This window comes from Pongo abelii, chromosome 3 (assembly GCF_028885655.2).
Source record: "Pongo abelii isolate AG06213 chromosome 3, NHGRI_mPonAbe1-v2.0_pri, whole genome shotgun sequence".
Taxonomy (NCBI): domain Eukaryota; kingdom Metazoa; phylum Chordata; class Mammalia; order Primates; family Hominidae; genus Pongo; species Pongo abelii.
This window is the reverse complement of record NC_071988.2, coordinates 131,436,837-131,462,578: the sequence shown is the minus strand read 5'-3', so window position 1 is coordinate 131,462,578 and position 25,742 is coordinate 131,436,837. Positions and strand designations below refer to the sequence as shown.

Sequence of the window (25,742 nt, the reverse complement as noted above, 5' to 3'; positions counted from 1 at the left end):
ACTCCTGACCTCAGGAGTTCCAGGCCTCCCAAAGTGCTGGGATTACAGGCGTGAGCCACCGCGCTTGGCCTGCCCAATACTTTCAACATTGCTCTGGATCTTACTGTAAAATTCTTGGAAACCGCTGTGATACTAAGATAACCAGATATTTATAACTGATACAAAGTACTACTGCAATAGTTATTTATTGGATCCCGCACAATGCTGGGGGCAGGGCGGTAGGTACAGAGAAACAAACGTCACTGTAACTATCAAGTTACAAAATCCCTTGAGTAGGAAAACAATGACTTCCTTAAGATTTATTTTATTTTTTACTGTATTTAAGTTTACACTACTGTTTCTTCCTTACCAGGGGAGAATTTTATGATTTTTACTGTTGGACCATTTTCTTTTTCCGGAAAGTCTAAACTAGCATTTGGCTCGTCCTGATTAGAGTCAGGCACCGCCAAGGCATGGGTTGGCATCTTCCAGATCCTGCTCCCCCAACCGCGGCCACAGCAGATCTAGAGGACCGGGAGAGGACGCAAGGAGGAAAAGCCCTGCTCTGCGAGCTGAGAGCCGGACTCTGCCCACATTGCCAGTGGAACCACGTCTTCAAGCCGGAAACTCAGCTGGACCTCTAGCAGCGCTCTCTGCGAGGGGACACAGGGGTTATTTTCTCCGATGTTGTCCACACCCAGTAAAGCTTGTCTCTCGGGGCTACTGTGCTGAGCCCCGACTGGTCAGGTTAGGCCACCGGGGTTAGCTCTGCACTCTCGCTTCACGGTTAACAGCCCGGAGAGCTTTCTTAAAAAATACCGACGCCCACTGCCACCTGAGACAACGTAATCAGGCTCCCTAGAAAAGGGGCTCAGGCCTGGGTACTTTTCAAGGTTCTCTCGTGAACCAGGACCAAGGGCCTTCGGAGGGCGCCGCGGAGACCACGTGGGCATGGAGGCCCCGCCCCCGTTTCCCGCCCCGCGCGCCCCTCCCCCGGTTCCCCGCCCCGCCAACCCCGCCCCCGCCCCACCCCTTGCGCGTCCCGCCCCTCCCGTGCGCCGCTGACGCGCCGTGCTCCGGCGCAGGCGCACAGGGGACGGTCGCTAGCCCAGGTGAGCGGGCGCGCTGGTCCAGGTGAGCGGGCACGTCCCCGCGACGGCGCTGCCTGCCGGAGGCGGTTCACGTAAAGCCAGCGAGGCCCTGCCTGCCAGCCGGGAGGGAGGCGTGGATATGGAGCTGGCGGCTGCCAAGCCCGGGGCCCGCGCCGCTGCCTAGCGCGTCCCGGGGACTCTGTGGGGACGCGCCCCCCGCCGCGGTTCGGGGACCCGTAGAGCCCGGCGCTGCGCGCATGGCCCTGCTCTCGCGCGCCGCGCTCACCCTCCTGCTCCTCCTCATGGCCGCTGTTGTCAGGTGCCAGGAGCAGGCCCAGACCACCGACTGGAGGGCCACCCTGAAGACCATCCGGAACGGCGTTCATAAGATAGACACGTACCTGAACGCCGCCTTGGACCTCCTGGGAGGCGAGGACGGTCTCTGCCAGTATAAATGCAGTGACGGTGAGGGGGCACCCGGGCCCAGCGAGGGCTCGTGCTTTCGGGGGATTGGGTTGACGGAGATCCTGGAGGTGTGAGTGACAGATGCAAGGCAGACCTTGACGGTGTCCTTCGGCTGTGGAAAAACTTAACCACTGCTAGAATCTTGCCGTTCTAGTGATTGAGCAAGCTGGGTACAAGTTCTCACCACCATTGTTAGAATGCGAGAGGTCACCTGAGTGTACTCCGTCCCATTTGCATTGCTTCTGAATTACCTTTTCCCCCCTCAATTGCACCAAGTTGCCCAAGAACTTACTGACGTAGGAATCATGGGAATAGAGTGGAACAGACTGATTTTAGCTCATTTTTGCTTCTGTAAATTGGATGAACATGCGAAGCAAACTGAGAATTTAAAAACCATGCCGTATTAACTTTCTCTATAATTGATATTAAATGGTTTTTTTTCTGCAAACCCATAGACAATAACTTGCGACCTTTGTACAGACTTTTGGTGTACTCGAGTGTTGAGAAAGTGTTCCGATAACTCTTCTTTCCGTAGATATCAGTGACCCACCTCCTCCTCGTTGTTGGTTAACGTTAATACAGTTATTTTCATTTACTCTTTTAATAGTTTTTGAACTTTCTCTTTGAACCTGAGAACTTGTTTGGCGGCAGTATGAGTACTAATCAACTCAGTATTTCAGGCAGAGATGGTTCTTTTGTAGCACATTTTTGAGTGCTTAAATATTTTAATAGGTCAGAAAAATATTGGACTTTTGTTTGGAAATTGAAAATGTTAAGAGAGCACTTGGGAGATCATGTTTCCAATAAGATTAGCCAAGGTTAGAGTCTCATTATGCTGGCAGCGGAAAATAATAGGGGATCCAGTGACTTCATTGTTGGAACCTGATTGTATAGGTGAACTTAAAAGGAGCTGGTATCATGTAAACCTGTGATGCCACCTGCTGCCTGCAAGTTTCAAGATAATTTCTAGTTTTATGTTAATAGAAGTAAAGGATGAACTGTATCTTGTACACTTTAAAGCACTGAACAGGTGCTGAGACATGTTGCATTGCTTCTTAAATATGTGCCTAAACGTTACCACCTAAACGTATGCTTCATAAAGATGTTTTTATTCTTGTAGAACTTGTTCGGAGGATTAAGTGCATAATTTAAGGATCAAATAGTTGCCTTTCCTAAAGCAAATGTTACAGTTTTACTTAGTCATTCCTATTCATTATACAAATATTTGAGTCCCAACTGTGCTTCAGATGTTGTTCTAATTTGAGATTCAGCAGTTAATAAAACAGACAAAAATCTCTGTTCGTGGAGCTTGAGTTCTGGTGAGGGAGAGATGGGCAGTAAACTAGTAAATAAGTAAAATTAGGGGAAGTGTGGAGTCTGATCAGGGCAGACGAGGGGCCATGTTGGAGGCAATTTACTCTTCTAAATGGGTTGTTCAGCAAAGGCCTCACTGATGAAAGAATATTTGAGAAGAAATCTGCACGTGGTAAGGGGAGGGAATGTAGTTATTTGGAGAAACAGCATTCCAGGCAGAGGGAATAGCAAGTGCAATGGACCTGAGGAGAAAGGCCAGTCAAGGATGGCTCTGAAGGTTTTGCCCTGAGCCAAAGGAAGGAAACGGTTGCCATTTACAGAGATAGGGAAGACTTGGAAGGAGTCGTCTTCATAAATTTATTAGTCTAGGGTTCTAGAGTTTATTTACATTTAAAACATCCCTGAAGTTGAATGAATACCAGCCTTGTTAAAATACTGTTTTAATCTTTATATTTTATTTTTTGTTAATATTTTTGAGGCAAGGTCTCCCTCTGTGCCCAGGCTAGAGTGCAGTGGTGTGATCATTGCTCCCTGCAGCCTCCAACTCCTGGGCTCAAGCAATTCTCCTGCCTCAGCTTCCCAAATAGCTAGGACTATAGGCCATGCCCCCACTACACCTGGCTTAATCTTTCTTTTTAATCTTTTTCATCTTCTACAGGCTTCTCAAAATGTACTATTTGGAGTTTAGAGGAAGGTCTCTGGCACAAAAAACACAAAGGAATTTGAGAATTTAAGAAATGTTATATGCCTCAGTGAAAAAAATTTTTTTGTCTTAGTAAGTACTCTACGTTTAACGGACATGTGGTTTCAAGTCCAAGTCACCATACTGATAGATAATTGGATCTCAATGAAAAAAAAAAAAAATTAGGCAGGGCGTGGTGGCTCATGCCTGTAATCCCAGCACTTTGGGAGGCTGAGGTGGGCGGATCAGTTGAGCTCAGGAGTTCGAGCCCAGCCTGGCCAACATGGTGAAACCCCGTCTCTACTAAAAATACAAAAATTAGCTGGGCATGGTGGTGCACACCTGTAGTCCCAGCTACTTGGGAGGCTGAGGTAGGAGACTAGCTTGAACCTGGGAGGCGGAGGTTGCAGTGAGCCAAGACCATGCCTCCAGCCTGGGTGACAGAGCGAGACTCTGTCTCAAAAATAATAATAATAATAAAATTGCTGTTACTCAAGCAGTCTCTCTGGAAGAATGATTCAACCTTTCCTATATTTTGGAATTCAGATGACCAAATCAGAACCAAACAGAACAATCCCAAATCTGGAGAAACATGGTGATTAAGGGGTGTTTTTAGTTGCAAGAAAGAGATCAAGAGAGCTTAAAAAAAAAAAAAAAAAAGAGTGAGTTAATGGTAGGGAGAGGTTGGTCAAATAAAGGGCACATGTCCTTGCTTTACCTGAGGGACTGGCATTATGGAGACTTGCTCCCTTAGTTTTGGCCATCCTCTCTTGGGTAGGAAAAAGGCCTTATTGAGAGTTAAGTATTTAGGGAAATAAATTTGATGATCCGTTATTTTCTTCAACTTTTTTCTCCCTGACAGCAAGGAAGATTTAAGGAAGAAAACTTTTCGATTTCCTTTGAAAAACAGAACACAAAACTGGCTTGCAAATGTTTTTAGAACGATGAATAAGTCGTTAATTAATTCAGTGATATATGTTTTCTAGGATCCCTCTGGCTGTTGTGCTGAGAACAGAAGGGGTCAAGGGAGGGGGGAGTAAAAATGGAAGCAGGGTGACGCATGCAGGAGTCCAGACAAAAGACGGGTGATTTTGCTCAGGTTGGTAGCAACAGAGGTAATGAGAAGTAGTTGGATTTTGGATATATTTTGAAGGAAGGACCTAAAAGATTTGCTGATGGCTTGGAAGTTAGGTATGAGTTAAGTCAAAAATGATACCACAGTTTTTGGCCTGAACAACTGGAAGGATAGAATTACCATTAACTGAAATGGGGAAGACCGTGGAAAGAACAGTTTTCAGGCATTAGGAAAAATAATAACACATTTGTATGCTTTTGAGAATGGTTCACTGGAGAGTAGAAATACTGACGAGGGAGAGAATTGTTGGAGTCATAGCCTTGGGTAAGTGAGAGGGGGTGGTTTCTAGTACATACTTAGAGAGTTTGGCCAAGAGCATATAGCATAGCCCTGTTAATAGGAACACAGGTAGAGGATATGAGCACTGATGCTGGTTAAGTGGGTGGATGTTCAAGTTCTCCTGATTGCCTGCTTTTCTCAGTAAAGTAGGAATCCAGGTCATCAGCTGACAGAGAAGATGGGGAATGGGGATGTTGGAGATTTGAGGAAAATAGGAAAGTGAACAGACTAGAAAAATAAAGTAATATAAGGACCTTTTGGAGATTAATGATCATGAATACTTAAAGTCTCAAGTGTTTGGGAGTGCAGGTTGGAATCTTACAAAACTCTGCCGTGAGACCTTTGTGTGACCCAGCAGACTACTTCTTGTGCTTGTCATCTGCTTCATATTCTGTCAGGTGAAAACAGTTGGTCTATTTGGAAGTATTTGCATCAAATTTAGAAGAAATACATGGAAAAGAATCTACTTTGTCTCAGTCTATGAAAATCTTTAGATTTCAGCAGTCCATACAAATGATAAACAATCAAGAGAAGGAACTATTGCTTAAGTCAAAAATGGAAATTAATGAATAGTCTTTCCATGCAGTTGTACACAGTGGATTTGGTTTGTATCCGCTTACAAATTTTAGAGGACAATGGCCCCAACACATCATGGTGTTTTGATGTTACTCTGATTTTATTTCTTCCATTATTGAGTTTTTGCTTTATTTGTAAAAACTGGCACCAGTAGAAATGCTGATGTTTAAAATGCTTAGCCATTTATAAAACTATAACAAAATTTAAAATATTAATACATTTGTAACATTGGTGTCTGAATCAACTTAACCTCTATTAAAGAACTGTCTGTATAACTTGCCTTGTTCATAAATAACTATTTTAATTTAAAGGTGAATTTAGAACTTCAAAATACTTTAGAATTTCTCAGGAAACTAGTTACTTCCAAGTTTTCAGTTTTTTGCTGTGGATAAAGAATTATTTTAATTTCATCAAAGAATGTTTCCCATTTTTTTAATCTGGTAATTTATTGGGTGCCCACTGTGTGCTAAATATCTTCTAGGTGAGCAAGACTAAGTCCTTTCTTCATAGAAGCTGACTAATGTTAATGTTAATTAGGTCAATAAATGCTAGAAAGACAGGGGGGTGCTATTTTAGATGGGGTAAGCAGGGAAGGCCTCTCTGAGGAAATGACATTAGGAGTTTGCCTTGAAAGAAACTAAAGAACCATACACATATGCCCCTTTTGCCATTTACACTGGGGAGCCAAACTTTTTACCAGCATTTATTTCATGGTGTTATTATCCAGTTTTTCATGTACAGTAGATGTTGGCTCTTTATTACTTGATTTTTATCAACTTTTCTTCTTAAGACAGTTATAACCACTAGCCCTGTTTGACACAGCAGCCTCCTACTTCCTCGTACCTCCATTCTCATTTTTGCCGATTGACCTTCTCTGTACTATCTCTGTTCCTCTTTATTCTCCTATGGTGGGCATGTTTTTAGTTTTTCTGACTTCATTTGTATCTGATCGTTCTCCCATTCAAAGGTAATTATCTCTTATGAGAAAATGTCTATATATGTACACGCATGCATACACATATATATGTATCACTGTCATTACACACATCATCAGCATCAGGAATGTTTTTATAGATTTGAAATCAGAGTCTATGGATTTAGATAAAATACAAAGGGAAGGAAAAATAGAAGTACTGCTGTTGTATGTACATTGAGGGAAGTATCTTTCTGATTAAAAAAAAAAAAAGTAGGCCAGGCACGGTGGCTCACGCTTGTAATCCCAGCACTTTGGGAGACCGAGGCAGGCGGATCACCTGTCAGGAGTTCAAGACCAGCCTAACCAACATGGAGAAACTCCGTCTCTACTAAAAATACAAGATTAGCCAGGCATGGTGGCACATGCCTGTAATCCCAGCTGCTTGGGAGGCTGAGGCAGAAGAATTGCTTGAACCCAGGAGGCAGAGGTTGCAGTGAGCTGAGATCACGCCATTGCACTCCAGCCTGGGCAACAAGAGCAAAACTCAGTCTCAGAAACAAACAAACAAACAAACAAAGACAATTGAGACACATGTCTTTAAAGCGGTAGGCCCATATCGGTTGTCTGAGAGTGGTAATCTTTGCTTCTCATGGAAAAGGGTGTGAGGTGCCAGAAATCTCTAGACTGGCAGATGGGAGGGAGGGAGAATGTACAAGTTGTCTAAAAAGTTGGAAACATAGGATAAACATTATGTTTTATTTTCAAATGACACACTCAATATGTTTTTCATTAACCACTAGACACTTTTTTAGATGATATACTTCTAAATTTAAAACAGTCCAGTTGTTAACCTGAACAATATATATTGTAAATACACTATTATTCCTGTTTCCAGACTTTTTGAACACTCTCTGGTGTATTTATTGTACTTTTTTCAGATTAACAACTTGACCTATTAGTGTGTATCTCTAGATATGTTTCTAAACATTTTGAACAGTTGATTGTCAAAACCCCTGACGAAAGAGAGTTTCATGATGAAGCTTGAGGAACTAGAATGGGCTTCCCAAGAATTAAATGCTGATCCAGCCTCCTTTTCTGTGAAGAGATTTATAGTGTGTTAGGGCAAAGAAAACTATAGATAAATGTATAGTTTCTCATGATACTCCCATGAGAAAAACTGGTTACTATTTGATGACTTCACGGCTGCTTGGAGAGAGGACTCATCTGTAGTGGACCTCTGTCCTGATTAATATCTGCATCTTAAGTTTGTGAATATCTGGGAGCAACAGGCAACACTGGGTGAATAGCTCTAGATTTAAAAACTGCTCAGCAGTCGAGAATGGTGGACTGAAACTAACAAGATTGAATCTTATGTACAATCTTATATTTGGGCTCAAAATTAAATTGCAGAAGTGCTAAGCCTCTAGCAGTAGGTATTAAAAAGTCCATTTTAGAAAGAACTGATGATTTTTTTTTTTTTAACTACTGTCTATGTTAGCAGTGAGGCACAGCTGAAACATACTATGTTAGGCTGTTTTAATACAAGTACTTTATTCAGCACAAAAGGTTAAAAAGCCCATCTTACCCTACAGTGTTCAGTCTGAGGTGCCGTATTTTAAAGAGATGTGACAAGCTAGAAGTGATCAGTCTTTGGAGGCTGATGAATGCTCACCAAGCACAAAAGAGACTCTAGGGCAAACAGCAGGGTTTCTTAACGGATAATCTCCATTTATAATGAATATTCCAACCGCCATGTAAATTAGCCTTCCAAGTCTTCTGTTCATTAATTCATCACATACTTATTGCAGAAATTCATCACAAAGTTATTCCAGGCACTGTTCTAGGCATTAGGAATTCAAAACACAAAAATGTCTGCTTTCGAGGAGTTTACATTTTAGGATGGGGAGACATAATAAGTAGATTAGTGATATAGTATGTTAGAAGGTTATATGTGCTGCAAATAGTGTGGTCAGGGAAGACTTGCTGAGAAGGTGAATGTCTTAGTCTGTTCAGGCTGCTGTAACAAAATGCCTTAAACTGGGTGGCTTATAAACAACAGAAATTTATTCCTCAGTTCTGGAGGCTGTGAAGTCCAAGATCGAGCATTTGGCAGATTCAGTGTCTGGTAAGAGTCCACTTCCTTGTTCATAGATGGTACCTTCTAGCTGTGTCCTCACATGGTGATGGATGGGGCAGGGCAGCTCTTTAGGGCCACTTTTATAGGGCACAAATTCCATTCATGAGAGATCTGTCCACATGACCTAATCACCTCCAATAGTCCCACCTTCTAATACCATCACATTGGTGATTAGGTTTCAACATGAATTTTGGGGTGATGCAAACGTTCAAACCATAGCAGTAAAGGAGAAACTAGTGTCAGGAGAAAGAGCATCCACATACAGGAAGAGCAGGTTCAAAGGCCCCGGGACAGGAGCAGACCTGCAGTGTCTGTGGAACAGCAAAGAGGAATAGGTTGAGGAAGAAAGGAAGAGAGAGACTAGGAAGAGGATGAGGTCAGAGAAATCATGGGAAGACCAGGTTACACAGGGTTTCATAGGCTTTATAGACTTTGGCTTTTGTTCTGAATAAGATGAGAAGCCATTAGAGGGTCTCTGAGCAGAAGAAGACTTGATCTAACATATTTTAATACGATCATTTGTGCTTAGTGTTGAGACTGGATTATGGGGGTTGGTGTGGAGCAGGGGAACCAAAGTAGGGCAAATAGTTAGGAGTTTATAGCAATAATCCATTGTGGCTTGGAGCAGGATTGGTAGTAGTGGAGGTGGTAAGAAGTGATTAGATTCTGAATATTTTGAAGGTAGAGTCAACAGGATATACTGTTGGATTGAATGTGGGGTATAAGAACGTTAAGAACATATGCAAAAATGGCTGACATTTTTGCTCTGAGCATCTGGAAGGACAGAGTTACTGTTAACTGAAAACAGGGAACTGTGAATGGAGCAAATTTGGGGTGAAAGGAGGGACAGCTTAAGTTTGAGATGCCCACTGGACCTTCCTGTGTAGGCCCTTGTAAGTAGGAAGCCAAGTCATTAACTGTTTTCTTAGGAATGAAGGACTGGGCCGGGCACGGTGGCTCACGCCTGTAATCCCAACACTTTGGGAGGCTGAGGCGGGCGGATCACGAGGTCAGGAGTTTGAGACCAGCCTGGCCAACCTGGTGAAGCCCCCTCTCTACTAAAAATACAAAAATTAGCCAGGCCTGGTGGCACACTCCTGTAATTCCACCTACTGGGGAAGCTGAGGCAAGAGAATCACTTGAACCCAGGAGGCAGAGGTTGCGATGAGCCAAGATTGCGCCACTGCACTCCAGCTTGCTGGGAGGCAAAGCGAGACTCCATCTCAAAAAAAAAAAAAAAAAGAATGAAGGACTAAAAGTAGGAGATGAGAGTTGAAGGATCACGGTGACTCATCTGTGATAGCCTGAGTCATCTACCCTCATCTTCCAAGGGTCCAGAAACAACCCTTCCTTATGGACAGGGCTGGAGAAACAAGACGAAGTGCTATCATTGGTCTTCCCTTTTCTAGACTCATGTTAACCATTCCTTTTTGTATACATTTTTCCTTTAGAGCAGGCTATAGGTTTTGTTTTATTTGTTGTTGTTATTGTTTTTTGAGACAGAGTTTCACTCTTGTTGCCCAGGCTGGAGTGCAATGGCGCAATCTCGGCTCACCACAACCTCCGCCTCCTAGGTTCAAGCGATTCACCTGCCTCAGCCTCCCGAGTAGCTGGGATTACAGGCATGTGCCACCACATTGCCCAGCTAATTTTGTATATTTAGTAGAGATGGGGTTTCGCCATGTTGGTCAGGCTGGTGTTGAACTCCCGACCTCAGGTGATCCACCTGCCTCAGCCTCCCAAAGTGCTCGGATTACAGGTGTGAGCCACTGCTCCCGGTCCAGGCTATAGCTTTATATCTTCATGAGGTTATACTACTCTCTTGAGGCTATGTATGGTGACCTTAGTTGAGCATGGAACTTCTGAGCAAGTCACTGAAACCGTTTATTTTTTTCTCTTTCTTTTTTTTTTTTTTTAAGATTCATATATATATATATATATATATATATATTTTTTTTTTTTTTTTTTTTTTTTTTTTAATGCAGACAAGAGTTTCATCATGTTGCCCAGACTGGTCTCAAAAACCTGGGCTCAGGCAGTTTTACCACCTCAACCTCCCAAAGTGCTGGGATTACAGGCGTGAGCCACCATGCCCAGCCGAAACCATTTTTCAGTTATTACTTTGAGGGGTTACTTATTTTGATGGCTGATTACCGAAAGAGTTGCTTTTTTACCCTCAATTTACTTTTGGAGGGTAACCTTGTCTTTATAAAATCTACCAATAAATGTTAAATGAAAATTGGTGGAATACTTTGTGTCACTCCTATGTATCCAACTGTGGGGTTGTATTTGGAAACTGCCATGTCTTAGGGTAAAATACCTGGGAATATCTCTTTTTAGAAGGCAAGATAAATTGTAGCCCCAAATATTTGAAAGGATTATTGTGTAAAATAGGGAGTTGGCTTATTTTTCTGTTTCCCCAAGGGGCAAAGGATTGTTTATAGGTAGAACTTAAAAGAAGGCAGAAGAATGTCTTAACAATTGATGTCATTTCACAGTAGAATAGGTTATTTCTTGATGTAGGAGGGTTGTGGGAAACATTCAAAGAGACAGTAGGTGACTGGTAGGTTGAAGTGATTTCTATACAAGCATACTTCATTTTAATGTGTTTTGCTTTAATGCACTTCACAAATAATTGTGGGGGTTTTTTTGCTTGTTTGTTTTTTAACAAATCGAAGGTTAGCGGCAACCCTGCATTGAGCAAGTCTGTTGGTGCCATATTTCCCACAGCATGTGCTCACTTAGTATCTGTGTCAGCATTTTTTAGCAATAAAGTATTTTTAAATTAAGGTCTGTACATTGGTTTTTTTAGACAGTGTTATTGAGCGCTTAATAGACTACAGAATAGTGTAAACAAAACCTTTATGTGCACTGGAAAACCAAAAAAATTTATGTGACTCACTTCATTGTTATATTGGCTTTATTGTGATGATCTGGGACTGAACCTGCAATATCGCTGAGGTAAACCTGTATTAAATGAGGTGAGATGTTTCTGAAGTACCTTCCAAAATTTAAGATTGCTATGATAATGTCATCTTTTTCCTTGTTACTGAACCCTTGATGCTACTGGGGAACATTAGCCTTCCAAGTCTTCTGTTCTTTAGAAGTACTTCATTAGAACTACAGTACTTCTGGAGTACCATAGTTCACCAAGTATCCCTCCTAACCTTTTCCTTAGATGGCAAAGGAGTATATTTGTGGAATGGTTGACTGGGTAGGAGGGCAGCAGGCAGAATGCGTGGTCCTGTAATGTCTTGTAGTACTAAGGTTATTGAATGATCATCAGATGACCTTGTCTTCCTTAGCCTTAGGCTTTGCCCAAGTAAACTGGTTGATTAATGGTTACTGAGGTTTGTATGCAATGAAGCATTTGTGGAAGGTTGGGAAGATACTGTCTTAGCTCTAAAAAACAAAGTGTTAGAATGTACAGTAAAACGGGGTGGATTTATCTTTCATACATAGGAACCCTATCTGGCAAGTGACCTCTGAAATCTCCAGAAGTCCAGGAGAAGCTTTTGTATATTTCGTACAGCATAGGCTTACAAATAATTACATTTTATGAATTGCTACATATGTGTATATGTATATATGTGCACATTTGTATATATTCCTCACCACAGGAGAAATAAAAAGTCTAATTAGCATTCTTAATGCTCATCAGAATAAAGACATATGCACTTAATGTTAGCATCCAAGTAAATATTAAATATTTCTAAGGCTAATGTAGCATATTGACCTTTTTGAGTATGTATTTTACTTTTATCATATTTGAAAATTAATTATGATACCATTTATATTTTATAGGATCTAAGCCTTTCCCACGTTATGGTTATAAACCCTCCCCCCCGAATGGATGTGGCTCTCCACTGTTTGGTGTTCATGTAAATATTGTCTTTTATTTGATAAGTTTTGTAACTGGTAAATCATGTAATACTTTTGGTGATATAAGACTATCAGCATGTTCTTAGATTCACAAATAATTTAGCTGGGTGTAAGAGTGATCAGGTTTATTAGATTCTTTTTGGCAAAACAAAAGTAAATGAAGTAAAATTGTTTTACTTTTTATAAATCTTATAAATGTTCATACTATTTAAATGATATTTCCTAATATCACATACATAGTTGAAAACTTTGGAGTACAGAAGTACTACTACTTAGAGGGAAAAAGTATAGATAAATCATGTTTTCTACATTAAAACAAGGCTAAGTGGGATAGCTGTGTGGTTGTTGTAGGAGAGACTGGATCTAAGCCAGGTATTATGGGAAAAAAATGTTTATGAGAATGATTCCTAGACACAAGGATTTTGTGTATAAAGTTATTTAAAATAATTGAAGTTATAGATTCAGAGTAATAGTATCTTTGGGGAATGGAGAAATATTTAAAGATTAAAAAACAAAAAACAAAATTTGAGTTGTAGGAAAGTTTTCTGTGATATTTCACGTAAAGTAAATTTTATTTGGAAGGAGAGGCCACAAACACTTTGAGTATCCAAAAATCATACTTGCCTAGCCCCTGGAGAATCTTTAATGGACTTAGCCTCATCTTTCTTTTTTTAAAACTTATGTTTTGTGTTGGACAAATGGAAATTTTGTTACTGACAGGTAACTGTGAGTGTTCTAACGCTGCAGAATAGGGAGCAGTGAGGCATGGCTGAGAGAGTAACATGGGTGGGTGTGGGTAAGTGTAATGGGGAGATTTATAACACAGAAAATATTTGTAGGCAGAAATGGATTTTGGAACTATCTATACAGCAGTCATTATCATTTATACCTATTTAGTCTATTTGAATGCGGTACTTCAGAGGAGTTTTGCATTTCTTTGACAGTAATCCATCCAAATACCTTTTGCAGCTTAACATTGGTATCCCTTCCCTGACAAAGTGTTGCAACCAACACGACAGGTGCTATGAGACCTGTGGCAAAAGCAAGAATGACTGTGATGAGGAATTCCAGTATTGCCTCTCCAAGATCTGCCGAGATGTACAGAAAACACTAGGACTAACTCAGCATGTTCAGGGTAAGGATGATCTGGTGGCTTGGGGATAAGTGTATTTTTTAAAGTTTTATCAAATGCTCTATGTTTTAGTATAGGATTTACCAATAGAAATCTTTCACATATATTATCTATTGTGACACAGACTTCAATTTTCTAAGGTGAGGAGCTGATGATTTTGTAATCTAAAATGATTTATAGTCACAGAAGCAAAAAGCATTAGGAAACCTTGGGCGAGTAGGGGTGTCTAAGGCTGAGAGAGAGAAGAATTCATCTACCTTGTGCCCTGAAATATATCTCCAGTCATCATGTAAGAACCTAAAGTAGCTAAAGTTTGAAACTCTGATTCCAGTTGTCTTAGTCCGTCTGGACTGCTACCATAGACTGGGTGGCTTATAGACAACAGAAAGTTATTTCCTACAGTTCTGGAGGCTGGGAAGTCCAAGATCAAGGCACTAGCAGATTTGGTGTCTGATGAGGACTCATTTTCTAGTTTGTAGCAGATGCCTTCTAACTGTGTCTTCTAACTGTGTCTTCACTTAGTGGAGAGGACTAGATAGCTCTCTGGGGCCACTTTTATAAGAGCACTGATCACATTTACCATCCTTTGGAACTTAGACACCTCCAAAGGCCTCACCTGATTTCATCACTTTGGAGGTTAGGATTTCAACATGAATTCTGGAGAGACACAAACATTCAGACCATACCACCAGTGAATTTAAGAGTATAGCACACTGGATTTGGAGTAGGAATTTCTAGAAGACTTATCTTATCTGTTTCTGTTGGGAAGGTCCCCAGATGACCCCCAGGTTCAGTGATTTACTAGGAGGACTCACGGGACTTAGCATATAGTTGTACTTACTGCCATGAGATATTTTGGTGAAGAGATAGAAAGCCAAACTAGCAAAGGGAAAGGGCCCTTTGGTGTCATTTTTAAAAGAATGCTGATACTCACCTCATAGAGTTGTCATAAGGATGAAATGAAGTATTTGTGGAAATACAAATAAATCACCATTCAAATACTGGTAGTTATAAGATTTCTCTACTGTCAAGTCAAAGAACATATCATACACTGAAATCAGAAGAGGCAAGGCAGGAAAGGAAAATAACATTTTAAGCACTTATCATAAGATACTGTGCTAGATATTTTATTCATGTTTTCATTTGATGCCAGCAAAAACCTAAAGAGGTAGGTAGTGTTATCCCCATTTTTCAAGGAAGGAAACGAAGGTTCAGAAAACAGTAACTTGCCCCAAGTGAGCATTTAGCCTGACTTTAAAATCTGTGTTCTGTCTATTATACAGTATTCTCCAAATAGTCTCATATTATAGCCCTGATTTTAATATCCTAATAATTCATGTCAAGGAAGAAATCTCTGCTGCAGGTAATCTTGAATTCACAGCCTCTATATCCCTTTGCAGCTTTTGGCTAAGGTAAACTAGCTGTAAACCTGAAGCATAGATGGATTTATTTCCTGTTTTCTGATTTAAGAAGAATGTGAAACCAATCGTCTTGTAACCTCCTATTTAATAGTCATAGCCTCTCCACTTCTGTGGTTGGTTGTTTCTTAATGGCACAGTCTTTTGGAGAACTTTGAAAATGTTAAGATTTTGTAATGACAAGTTTCTTCCTTAACATGAATATTTTGAAACAAAAAGTATTTGGATAACTAAAAGCCACTCTGTGCTATATCTCTGTAAGTGTAACATGTTAAGATAATCTCACCTGGATGTTTCAGGTTTCTTAGAATAAGAAAAGTAAATAAATTACCTTTTCATAGTCTTCAAAAAATTTAAAAACCTGACTGGGGCCGGGTGCGGTGGCTCACGCCTGTAATCCCAGCACTTTGGGAGGCCTTGGCTGATGGATCACTTGAGCCCAGGAGTTTGAGAGCAGCCTGGCCAACATGGTGAAACCCCATCTCTAACAAAAAATACAAAAATTAGCCAGGCGCCTGTAGTCCCAGTTACTCAGAAAGCTGAGGTGGAAGAATCACTTGAACCCAGGAGGCAGAGGTTGCAGTGAACCAAGATCATGCCACTGCACTCCAGCCTGGGTGACAGAGTGAGGTGAGACCTTGTCTCAAAAAAATAAATAAATTAAATAAATAAATAAATAAATAAATAAATAAAATAAAATAAACCTGACTGGGGAAAAATACTTTTGATTTATATGCTCCCATATCCCCAAGTCAAATTAAGACATTGGTCAAAGAGATTGGATTCCGTTTACTTTAAGCCTCTTAACTGATGTATGATCAGTCTTCAGAAGCCATTGGCCGTAATGAAATGTTTTGAGGTTTCAATTTTTAAACTTTGTTTCTTCCGCACCTAAAACATTTTTTCTTAAAATGCAAATTTAAGAGTATTATCAGACAACTCTGTTAGTGATTATGTTTTTCAAATAAAAAGAAAGTTAACACTGATTAATCAGCGCTATTTTAAAAGACTTATTTGTCTAGTTTAAACATGGTGGCCCATGCCTGTAATCCCAGCACTTTGGGAAAACAAGTCAGGAGGACTGCTTGAGTCCAGGAGTTTGAGACCAGCCTGGGCAACATAGTGAGACCTCATCTCTACTAAAAAAAAAAAAAAAAAAATAGCTGGGTGTGGTGTTGTGTGTCTGTTTAAAATTAAAAATTAAATTTAAAAAATTTAAATTAAAAATGAGCTGGCCATGGTAATGCCAGCTACTCAGGAGGCTGAGGTGGAAGGATCACTTTAGCCCAGGATGTGGAGACTGCAATAAGCTATGACTGCACCATGACACTCCACTCTGGGTGTCAGAGTGAGACCCTGTCTCAAAAAAAAAAAAAAAAAAGGGTTGAACAGTTGAATGCAAACAAAAAATAAGATGCATGAGACTAAAACTGGAAATCTGTAGATATATATGTGTGTATGTAAATATGCTACAGGTTGTGAGAGTTTGGTGATTTCATCTAGCATACATTTCAGTGTTCACGAGGGATATGCTTGTTGCTGTGCTATATATGTGTAACATAGGTGAAAAGAGAGCAATGCAGTTGCCCAACAGTAATCCCATTTTCTTATTTTGCAGCATGTGAAACAACAGTGGAGCTCTTGTTTGACAGTGTTATACATTTAGGTTGTAAACCATATCTGGACAGCCAACGAGCCGCATGCAGGTGTCATTATGAAGAAAAAACTGATCTTTAAAGGAGATGCTGACAGCTAGTGACAGATGAAAACGGAAGAACATAACCTTTGACAAATAACTAATGTTTTTACAACATAAAACTGTCTTATTTTTGTGAAAGGATTATTTTGAGACCTTAAAATAATTTATATCTTGATGTTAAAACCTCAAAGCAAAAAAAGTAAGGGAGATAGTGAGGGGAGGGCACGCTTGTCTTCTCAGGTATCTTCCCCAGCATTGCTCCCTTACTTAGTATGCCAAATATCTTGACCAATATCAAAAACAAGTGCTTGTTAAGCGGAGAATTTTGAAAAGAAGAATATATAACCCAATTTTCACAACCACATTTACCAAAAAAAGAGATCAAATATGAAATTCATCATAAGGTCTGTTCAACATTATCTTATTTGGAAAATGGGGAAATTATCACTTACAAGTATTTGTTTACTATGAAATTTTAAATACACATTTATGCCTAGAAGGAACGGACTTTTTTTTTTCTATTTTAATTACACATAATATGTAATTAAAGTACAACATAATATGTTGTTTCTCTGTAGCCCGTTGAGCATATGAGTAAGTCACATTTCTATTAGGACTACTTACAAGGACAAGGTTTCCATTTTTCCAGTTGTAAAATTGGAACCATCAGCTGATAACCTCGTAGGGAGCAACCCCAGGATAGCTAAGTATTATGTAATATGCCTAAAAGGTGATGTGAATGCGATTCAGAAGCATAGCCTCTCCCATTTTATGAGCTACTCACATGACAAATGTCATCTTTTGCTATAACCTTTGCCAAGTTGGAGAAAAGATGGATTTAATGAGATAAATGAAAAGATATTTAACCTAATATATCAAGGCACTATTTGCTGTTATGTTTTGTTATTTATTTCCCAGCACTTGTTCTTTATCGTAGATTTTTTAAAGACTAACCTTTTACTAACTGTGGTCTTACTAAAATTTGTGCTTGATACTGCTTTTCAAAAAGCCTTTAATTAGAGCCAAAAGGATGGAAAATGCAAGATATAAATAACTGCCTTTTATAGATCTCTTATTTACGTTGAAAATTATTACCATATGTTTAGAGCAAATCCAAGAAAACTTCAACAGCTTCTGAAGATGTCTATGAATGTTGAAAACTTTTCAATCTCTTGGAATGCTCAGTTATGTTCCTAGACTGGTCTTTGCTGACTACTGGTTGTTAACCTTTCCCTAGCCCAGGACCTCAAGCCATATATATCCTTTGGGTAACCCATGGCCAAAGTTATTAAGATGAACTGACTTCCAAAGTCAGAGAAGGACAGCATAGGGAGAGGCGGTTCTTTGTAAGTCATTACAGGTAGAACAGGGCAGAAGGAAAAGTATGTTCTGGAAAAAGGGCCATGTTCCTAACTTTGGAGATATGTCATTGCCATGAACCTAGTATCTTCCAACTTGAATTGGTGGCAGCTGTTCCAGTGAGACAAGGCACATGTATGCCTTGTGGCTAAGTGAGCAAACTGGGTTTCCACTTAAATGTTTGGAACCCTCAATTGATTCTTTATTTCAAACCTTTATAAAAGGTACAGTTTTGTAAGCCATTATTAATAATTAATGCTTATCGGCTGGGCACAGTGGCTCACACCTATAATCCCAGCATTTTGGGAGGCTGAGGCGGGTGGATCACTTGAGATCAGGAGTTTGAGACCAGCTGGCCAACATGGCGAAACAGTGTCTCTACTAAAAATACAAAAATTTGCCAGGCGTGGTGGCACATGCTTATAGTCTCAGCTACTCAGGAGGCTGAGGCAGGAGATTCACTTGAACCCAGGAGGTGGAGGTTGCAGTGAGCTGAGATCGTGCCACCGCACTCCAGCCTGAGCAACAGAGCAAGACTCTATCTTAAAAAAAAAATGGTTTATCAATATTTATTATTGAAATATTTGTCCAGGTAACTTTATACTTATAATGAATTCATAGATTTTGTTAGCAGCATTGGCTTTCTCAAAAGGACAAACTCAATATCTTTATAAAATATAATTCATGATCACAAATTACACACAAATCAGTAGAAATGGTTTTTTATGTTCAGATTTAAAAAAAAAAACACTTGGGATAATTTTAGATTTACAGAAAAGTTGCAAAGATACATGGAGAGCTTCTGTGACCACTCACCCAGTTCCCCCAGTGTTAACCTTTTATTTAACCATGAAGCATTGTCAGAAGCTAAGTAATCAGCATTGGTAATTACTATTAACGGAACTTGACTTTATTTTTCAGATTGTATTAGTTTTTTAATTAATGTCATTTTTCTTTTCCAGGATCCAATCTAGGATACCACACTGAATTAGTCGTCATGCCTAATTAGCCTCTGGTCTGTGATAGTTCCACAGTCTTTCTTTTTCATAACCTTGACAGTTTTGAGGAGTACTGTTCAGGTGTTTTGTAGAATATTCCTCAATTTGGGTTTGTCTGATGTTTTCCTCATGATTAGAGTGGGGTTATAGATTTTTAGGAAGAATACCAGAGGTGAAGGTCCTTTTCACTGCATGATGTCAGGAGTTACATGCTATCAGTTTGATGGTGTATTAACTTTGGACACTTGGTTAAGGTAGTGTGTGTTGGTTTTTTGCTGCTGAAAATTACTGTTATTTTCCCTTTCCATACTTCTGTTCTTTGGAAAACAGTCATTAAGTCCAGTCATGGGAGGTGGTGGGTGGGAAAGATTACATTCAACCTCCTGGAAGTGGGAATATCCATATGTAGTATTTGGAATTTTTCTATATGGAAAATTTGTCTCTCCCTCCCACCCTAATTTGTTTACATCAGTATGGACTCATGTATATTTTGTATTTTGGGTAACACACTATTTATTTTGTTGCTTAAGTTGTCCAGCTTGGCTATTAGGAGTTCTGCCAGGTTGGCTACTATGTCCCTTTGATGTGCCCATCCTTTTGATTTTTGAGCACTTCCTTACTTTCTGGCACTACAAGATGCTCCAGGTTCATCTTGGATATTCCCTGCCCCAACCTTAGAATTCCTAGAATCAACCCCTGCTCCAAAGAGCCCTGGTTCCTTGTTGGAGAATCATACTTAGAAACCAAGATCTGGGCATTAGATGTGCTTGTTGCTACTGGGATGTCACTGTTTGTAGCAGAGTTGAGAAATATGTATGTATATTAATCCATGCATATGTACACATCTGTAATTATTTATGTGTGTACAAAGCTAAACATGAGTTTGTACTGCCGTCTTCAACTCAAAATTTGTCCCAAAATTTTGTGGCATATGTTTATATTTTAAAGTTGGTATTTTCCCTATTGACAGAATAAACTCATTAAAAGAGCAAAAAAAAAAAAAAAAAACCAAGAACTAACTTTCAGCAGCTCTTTGCAAGAAATGTAATATTGATACTTTAAAATAATACTGCCTTCAAATGATGCCTGTCTCTTTAAAATCTTTTGACATAGTTCTTCCAGGGACAGATATGGCCGTATTTATTTCATAGATGGAGAAACTGAGCACAGAGCTGTAATGAAGACAGAATTGAGATACAAGGGCAAAAGCTAATTAAACACGTCCTCACAGGTAGCCTTTCTTTCAGTGAACCTGTAGACTAGTCCAGTAATATTTATTAAAATTAGTTGTTAGAGGCTGGGCGTGGTGGTTCAGGCCTGTAATCCCAGCACGGTAGGAGGCCAAGGCGGACAGATCACTCGAAGTCAGAAGTTCGAGACCAGCCTGGCCAACATGGCAAAACCCTGTCTCTACTAAAAATACAAAAATTAGTTGGGCATGGTGGCACATGCCTGTAATCCCAGCCACTCGGGAAGTGAAGGCACAAGAATTGGTTGAACCTGGGAAGCAGAGGTTGCAGTGAGCTGAGATTGCACTGCTGCACTCCAGCATAGGCATCAGAATAAGACTCTGTCTTGGAAAGAAGAAAAAAACTTGTTAGCCTAAAACCAACTCTCTCTAAATTTAAAAGAGTGATTATTTCTCTCAGTATTTATAGAAGTATGAGATTATCAGAAGGTGTGATGCACAATGCTCATTATTTTATCCTAGTACAAAACAGGTATAACATCTAACAGTAAAGAAGATGGAATCTTTCTATAAAAACAATTCTGTTATTAATACTTGACTTCAGTAACTTTGAGGAGTGGAATGAAACTTATTAGGCAAGATCTTTCCACATACACTACATTGTATTGTTCAAAATTCATAGAAATTACTTGCAATATATTGATTTAAGCCTTATGTAGTGACTGTTGCTATATTTGAAGTAGCATTTTTAGTTTGCTGTTTTTCCTCACTGCTTAATCCTACAAAAACCAGCCTTCTGCCTAAAAAATAAAAGAGCAAAAATGAATCAGTGCAACCGGTATATGAAAAATAATAGTTATTAATAAAACTGTAAGGGGATCAGTAGTGTCATCTTTTATATATGTCACAATGATGTTAGACTTTTTGCCTCAGGCTTACTTATTCAGTTTCCATAACATCCTTCAAAAATCTTGTTGACAACTTGACAAACATTTCTCTGTTGGCTTTCAAGTTTTAAGTATAGCAATCAGAATCATCATAGAAATTAATATTTCTATGAATTCTGTAAGAAAAAATATTAAACACCAAAATCAGTGATCAAAATTTTTAAGTTGTAGAATTATCTCTGAACTTTATTCCCTATATTTCATTCCTATGATAGGTGACAAGCCAAGACCTTCAGTTTCAATAAGTTCCACTTTTATTTATATTTTAAAATAATATATTACCTTCGAATAATGCCGTCTCCTTAAAATCTTTTGACACATTTCTTCCAGGGACAGAGATGGCTGTTTATTTCATAAAGGAGACATTGAGCACAGAGAAGCTGTAGTGAAGACACGATTGAGATATGAGGGCAAACCAGTTTCAATAAGTCACTTTTATGGAAAACTATTCAGATATAGGAAGATTCAAGTCATCCTATCAGTTAACTTAGTGTATCTGAATTTTAATGGATTTGCTGTGGGAATATTTTTCTTTGAGAGTGAAGAGAGCGCTTGGTAGGATTCCAGTCTATGTTGGTGGTTCTCAAACATGAGCATGTGTGAGACTCACTGGCGGGCTTGTTAAAACACACTGCTGGACCCCACCCCCAGAGTTTCTGATTCAGTAGGTCTGGGGTAGACAGGAGAATTTGCATTTCTAACAAGTTCTCAGATGATGATACTGCTGGTTCATACAACGCAGCTGGGGAAGTAGTTTAGGTAATCTTCAGTGCTGAAAATAACTAATGTACTGAAAGCTTGCTGTGGGTTCAGTACTTTCATAGGAGTTTGCCATTTACTGTCTCAAAAACTCTGGAATAGATTTGGACCTCATTTTACAACAAAGAGTTTGAAGCTATGAGAGGTTAAGTTGCATTACCTGTCAAATATCTAACAGCAAATAAAATGGGGAAGCCATGAGTAGAACCTGGGCAGCCTGTTTCCCAGTCCCAGGCACTCAGCCATTTTACTGTGGCTAGCTGTTGCTTTAAGAGGCTAAAATTATACATTTGTAATTCTGAAATAAGTACCCAAGAAAATGCTCTGTATTTATGTTTTTAGACAAAATCCTGATCAGTGGTGAATAAGGGGAAAAAAAGGTAGAAAAAATATTGTTTTAAAATACTTAACCACGTAGACTATAGTAGTAACGTTGAGATAATAAGATACTTATGGAGAAAAAATGACAAATTCCTTCCATCTGCTCTTTTCAGATAAGTAGAAAGTCAGCTAACTGGAGTTCCACTCTTGTCGAGGGAATGTTTTCAGACTGGATAAAAGCCAGAGTGTAAATGTGAAAACCCTGAATTGTAGTCAGTGCTAAATATTGAGCCACATGCAAGGCAACTGGGGTAGGTAATGAGGAAACCAAAAAATGCCACTCCTGTTTCCAACGAGTACAAGAAGATGGTAATAACCAATATTCATTGAGCTCTTCACATGGCAGGCAGTATTCTGAGTCCTTCACAGTCACTTAACCCAATCATCACAACCACCATACAAGGGAAATATGGATATTCCATGTCTTTGTTGCAGGATAAGTTACTAAGACAGTGATTTCTGAAATATTTTATGCATATAATGAACAGTAAATGGTTTGAGTAAAAACCCTTCTTTGATTTCGTACTCTAATGACATCAAGACTTGAACCACAGGCACATGTAGAAGTTACCAAATTAGATTTTTCCTCTCCCAAATAATCGTATGAGATGAGTTCCTTATACCTATTTCTTAAGTATTCATTATACTTATTTTAATATATTAGAAGTCGTGCCTTAACACATTTTAATTTTTTTCCCACTCTAAGGTTGCTTACTTTTAAAATTACAAGGTCCAGAGGAATTACAAAAGATAAAGCCACCGTTTCATCAAATCTGAAAGCATTGTCAAAGTAAATTTTTTACAATAGCCAACCACCCAAGGAGGAGCTAAATTAAATCCAACATTGAGCACCCCATGGCACCTTGTTGGCACACTGGCTGCTATTTTTTGGGTAGAACAACATGCTCTCCCCAAGAAACACCATAATCTAGAGACCTTCATCGTTCTGTGAATTTCTGCATGATTCTGTCCCTGAATTAGCTCTACCTATGAAAGCCAGATTTGAAAAAGCCAGGAGAAGCCGGGTGCGGTGGCTCATGCCCGTAATCCCAACATTCTGGGAGGCCAAGGTGGGCAGATACCAGGTCGGGAGTTTGATACCAGCCTGACCAACATGGAGAAACCCCATCTGTACTAAAAATACAAAATTAGCCAGGCATGGTAGTGCACGCCTGTAATCCTAGCTACTTGGGAGGCCAAGGGAGAATCGCTTGAACCCGGGCGGCAGAGGTTGCAGTGAGCTGAGATCATGCCATTGCACTCCAGCCTGGGCAACAACAGCTAAACCGTCTCAAAAAAAAATCCAGGAGTTCCCTCCAGTTTACTTTGGCCCAAGTCTCGTATACAAAGAGCATTTAAAATAAGTTACTGCAAGTCCTACAAAGTAACTCGCACTGGGGAAAGGACTACACATGAAACAGGAACATATATGCCACCCCCTATGGGATACCTCAGAGGGATTTCGAGTTTGGTTCCAGACCACCAATAAAGAGTCACACAGATTTTCTGGTTTCCCAGTGCATATAAAAGTTTTTCATACTAAAGTGTAGTCTGTTAAGTGTGCAATAACGTCTAAAAAAAAATGTATATACCTTAATTTTAAAATATTGCTAAAAGATGCTAGGGATCATCTGAGCCTTCAGCGAGTTATAAATGTTGGCGTGGGGTCTTGTTGAGGGCTGCTGACTGATTAGGGTGGTAGTTGCTGAAGGCTGGGATGACTGGCAAGGTCTTAAAATAAGACAGTAAGGAAGTTTGCTTCGTTTTTGTTTGTTTTTTTTTTGAGATGGAGTCTCGCTTTGTCACTCAGGCTGGAGTGCAGTGGCATGATATTGGCTTACTGCAACCTCTGCCTCCTGGTTCAAGTGATTCTCGTGCCTCAGCCTCCTGAGTAGTTGGGATTGCAGGTGCCTGCCACCGTGCCCGGCTAATTTTTGTATTTTTAGTAGAGACAGGGTTTCGCCATGTTGTCCAGTCTGGGCTCAAACTCCTGGCCTCCCAAAGTCCTGGGATTACAGGCGTGAGCCACCGCACCTGGCCATCCATTGATTGTTCCATTCACTAAATATTTCCCTGTAGCATGTGATGCTGTTTGGTAGCATTTTACCCGCAGACCTTCTTTCAAAATTGGGGTAAATCCCCCCAAACCCTGCCACTGCTTTGTCAACTAATACCCTGAATCCTTTGTTGTCATTTAAACACTATTCACAGCATATTCACCAGGAGTAGATTCTATCTCAAGAAACCACTTCCTTTGCTCATCCATGAAAAGCATCTCCTCATCTATCAAAGTTTTATCATGAGGTGGCAACAATGCAGCCACATTTTCAGGCCCCACTTCCAATTCTATTTGTCTTACTACTTCTGCCATATCTACAGTGACTTCCCTCACTGAAGTCTTGAACCCCTCAACATCATTGATGAGGATTGGAATTAACTTCTTTCAAACTCCTGTTAATGTGGAGATATATACATATACCTATATATAATGTATATGTGTATATATAAAATGGATAGGTATGTTGTCCTGCCCGTAAAATATCACCCAGTGTGCCAATTGAAATATATATAATTTTTAAATATTTATATATGTATTTTATATATTTTTTATATATATATATATATATATTTGTTTTTTTTAAAGAGTGTCTTACTCTGTCACCCAGACTGGAGTGCAGTGGCACAGTCAGCTGACTGCAGCCTCAGACTTGGGTTCAAACAATCCTGCCATCTTAGTGTCCTGAGTTGCTGGGAATACAGGCATGTGCCACCACTGTGGCTAATTTAAAAAAAAAAAATTTGTAGAGACAGGGTCTCGCATTGTTGCCTAGGCTGGTCTCAAAACTGCCGGCCTCAAGCAGTCCTCCCACCTTGGCCTCCCAAAGTGCTGGGTTTACAGGCATGAGCCACTGTGGCTGATACATGTACTTTTAATTTTTCGTTTTTCTTTTTTTCCCCCTCTAGTTTCTAGTTACATACCATAAGTGGATATTTTGACCTCCCATGAATCACCAATGTTCTTAATGGCATCTCGAATGATGAATCCTTTCCAGAAGATTTTCAATTTACTTTGCTCAGAACTATCAGAGGAATCACGATGACAGCTATAGCCTTATGAAATGTATTTTGTAAATAAGACTTGGAAGTCAAAATTTCTCCTTGATCCCTGGGCTTCAGAATGGATGTTGTGTTAGCAAGCATGATAACAGCATCAGTCTCTGTACATCTCTGTCAGAACTCTTGGATGACCAGGTGTATTGTCAATGAGGAGGAATATTTTGAAAGGAACCTTTTTTTCTGAGCACTAGAGCTCAACAGTGGACTTTAAATATTCTGTAAGCCATGCTGTAAGTAGATGTGCTGTCACTAACTAGGCTTTGTTGGTCCATTTATAGATCATATTT

The 25,742-nt window shown here is 39.7% G+C and overlaps 1 protein-coding gene across 2 annotated transcripts; it reads left to right on the top strand.

Annotated features, from left to right (window-relative positions):
* The first annotated feature begins 1,016 nt into the window (after positions 1-1,016).
* PLA2G12A (phospholipase A2 group XIIA) lies at positions 1,017-20,070 on the top strand. 2 transcript variants are annotated; one of them, XR_010139762.1, is made up of 5 exons: positions 1,035-1,535; positions 12,379-12,455; positions 13,426-13,591; positions 16,625-17,109; positions 19,027-20,070. XR_010139762.1 is itself a non-coding variant. In XM_054554308.2 (4 exons), exons 1-4 carry the CDS (start codon positions 1,328-1,330, stop codon positions 16,741-16,743), a joined length of 570 nt encoding a protein of 189 aa, XP_054410283.1. In that variant the 5' UTR covers positions 1,017-1,327; the 3' UTR covers positions 16,744-20,070. The 2 variants fall into 2 exon arrangements, 1 of the variants encoding a protein (XP_054410283.1); XM_054554308.2 differs by having other exon boundaries at positions 1,017-1,535; positions 16,625-20,070.
* Positions 20,071-25,742: the final 5,672 nt, after the last annotated feature.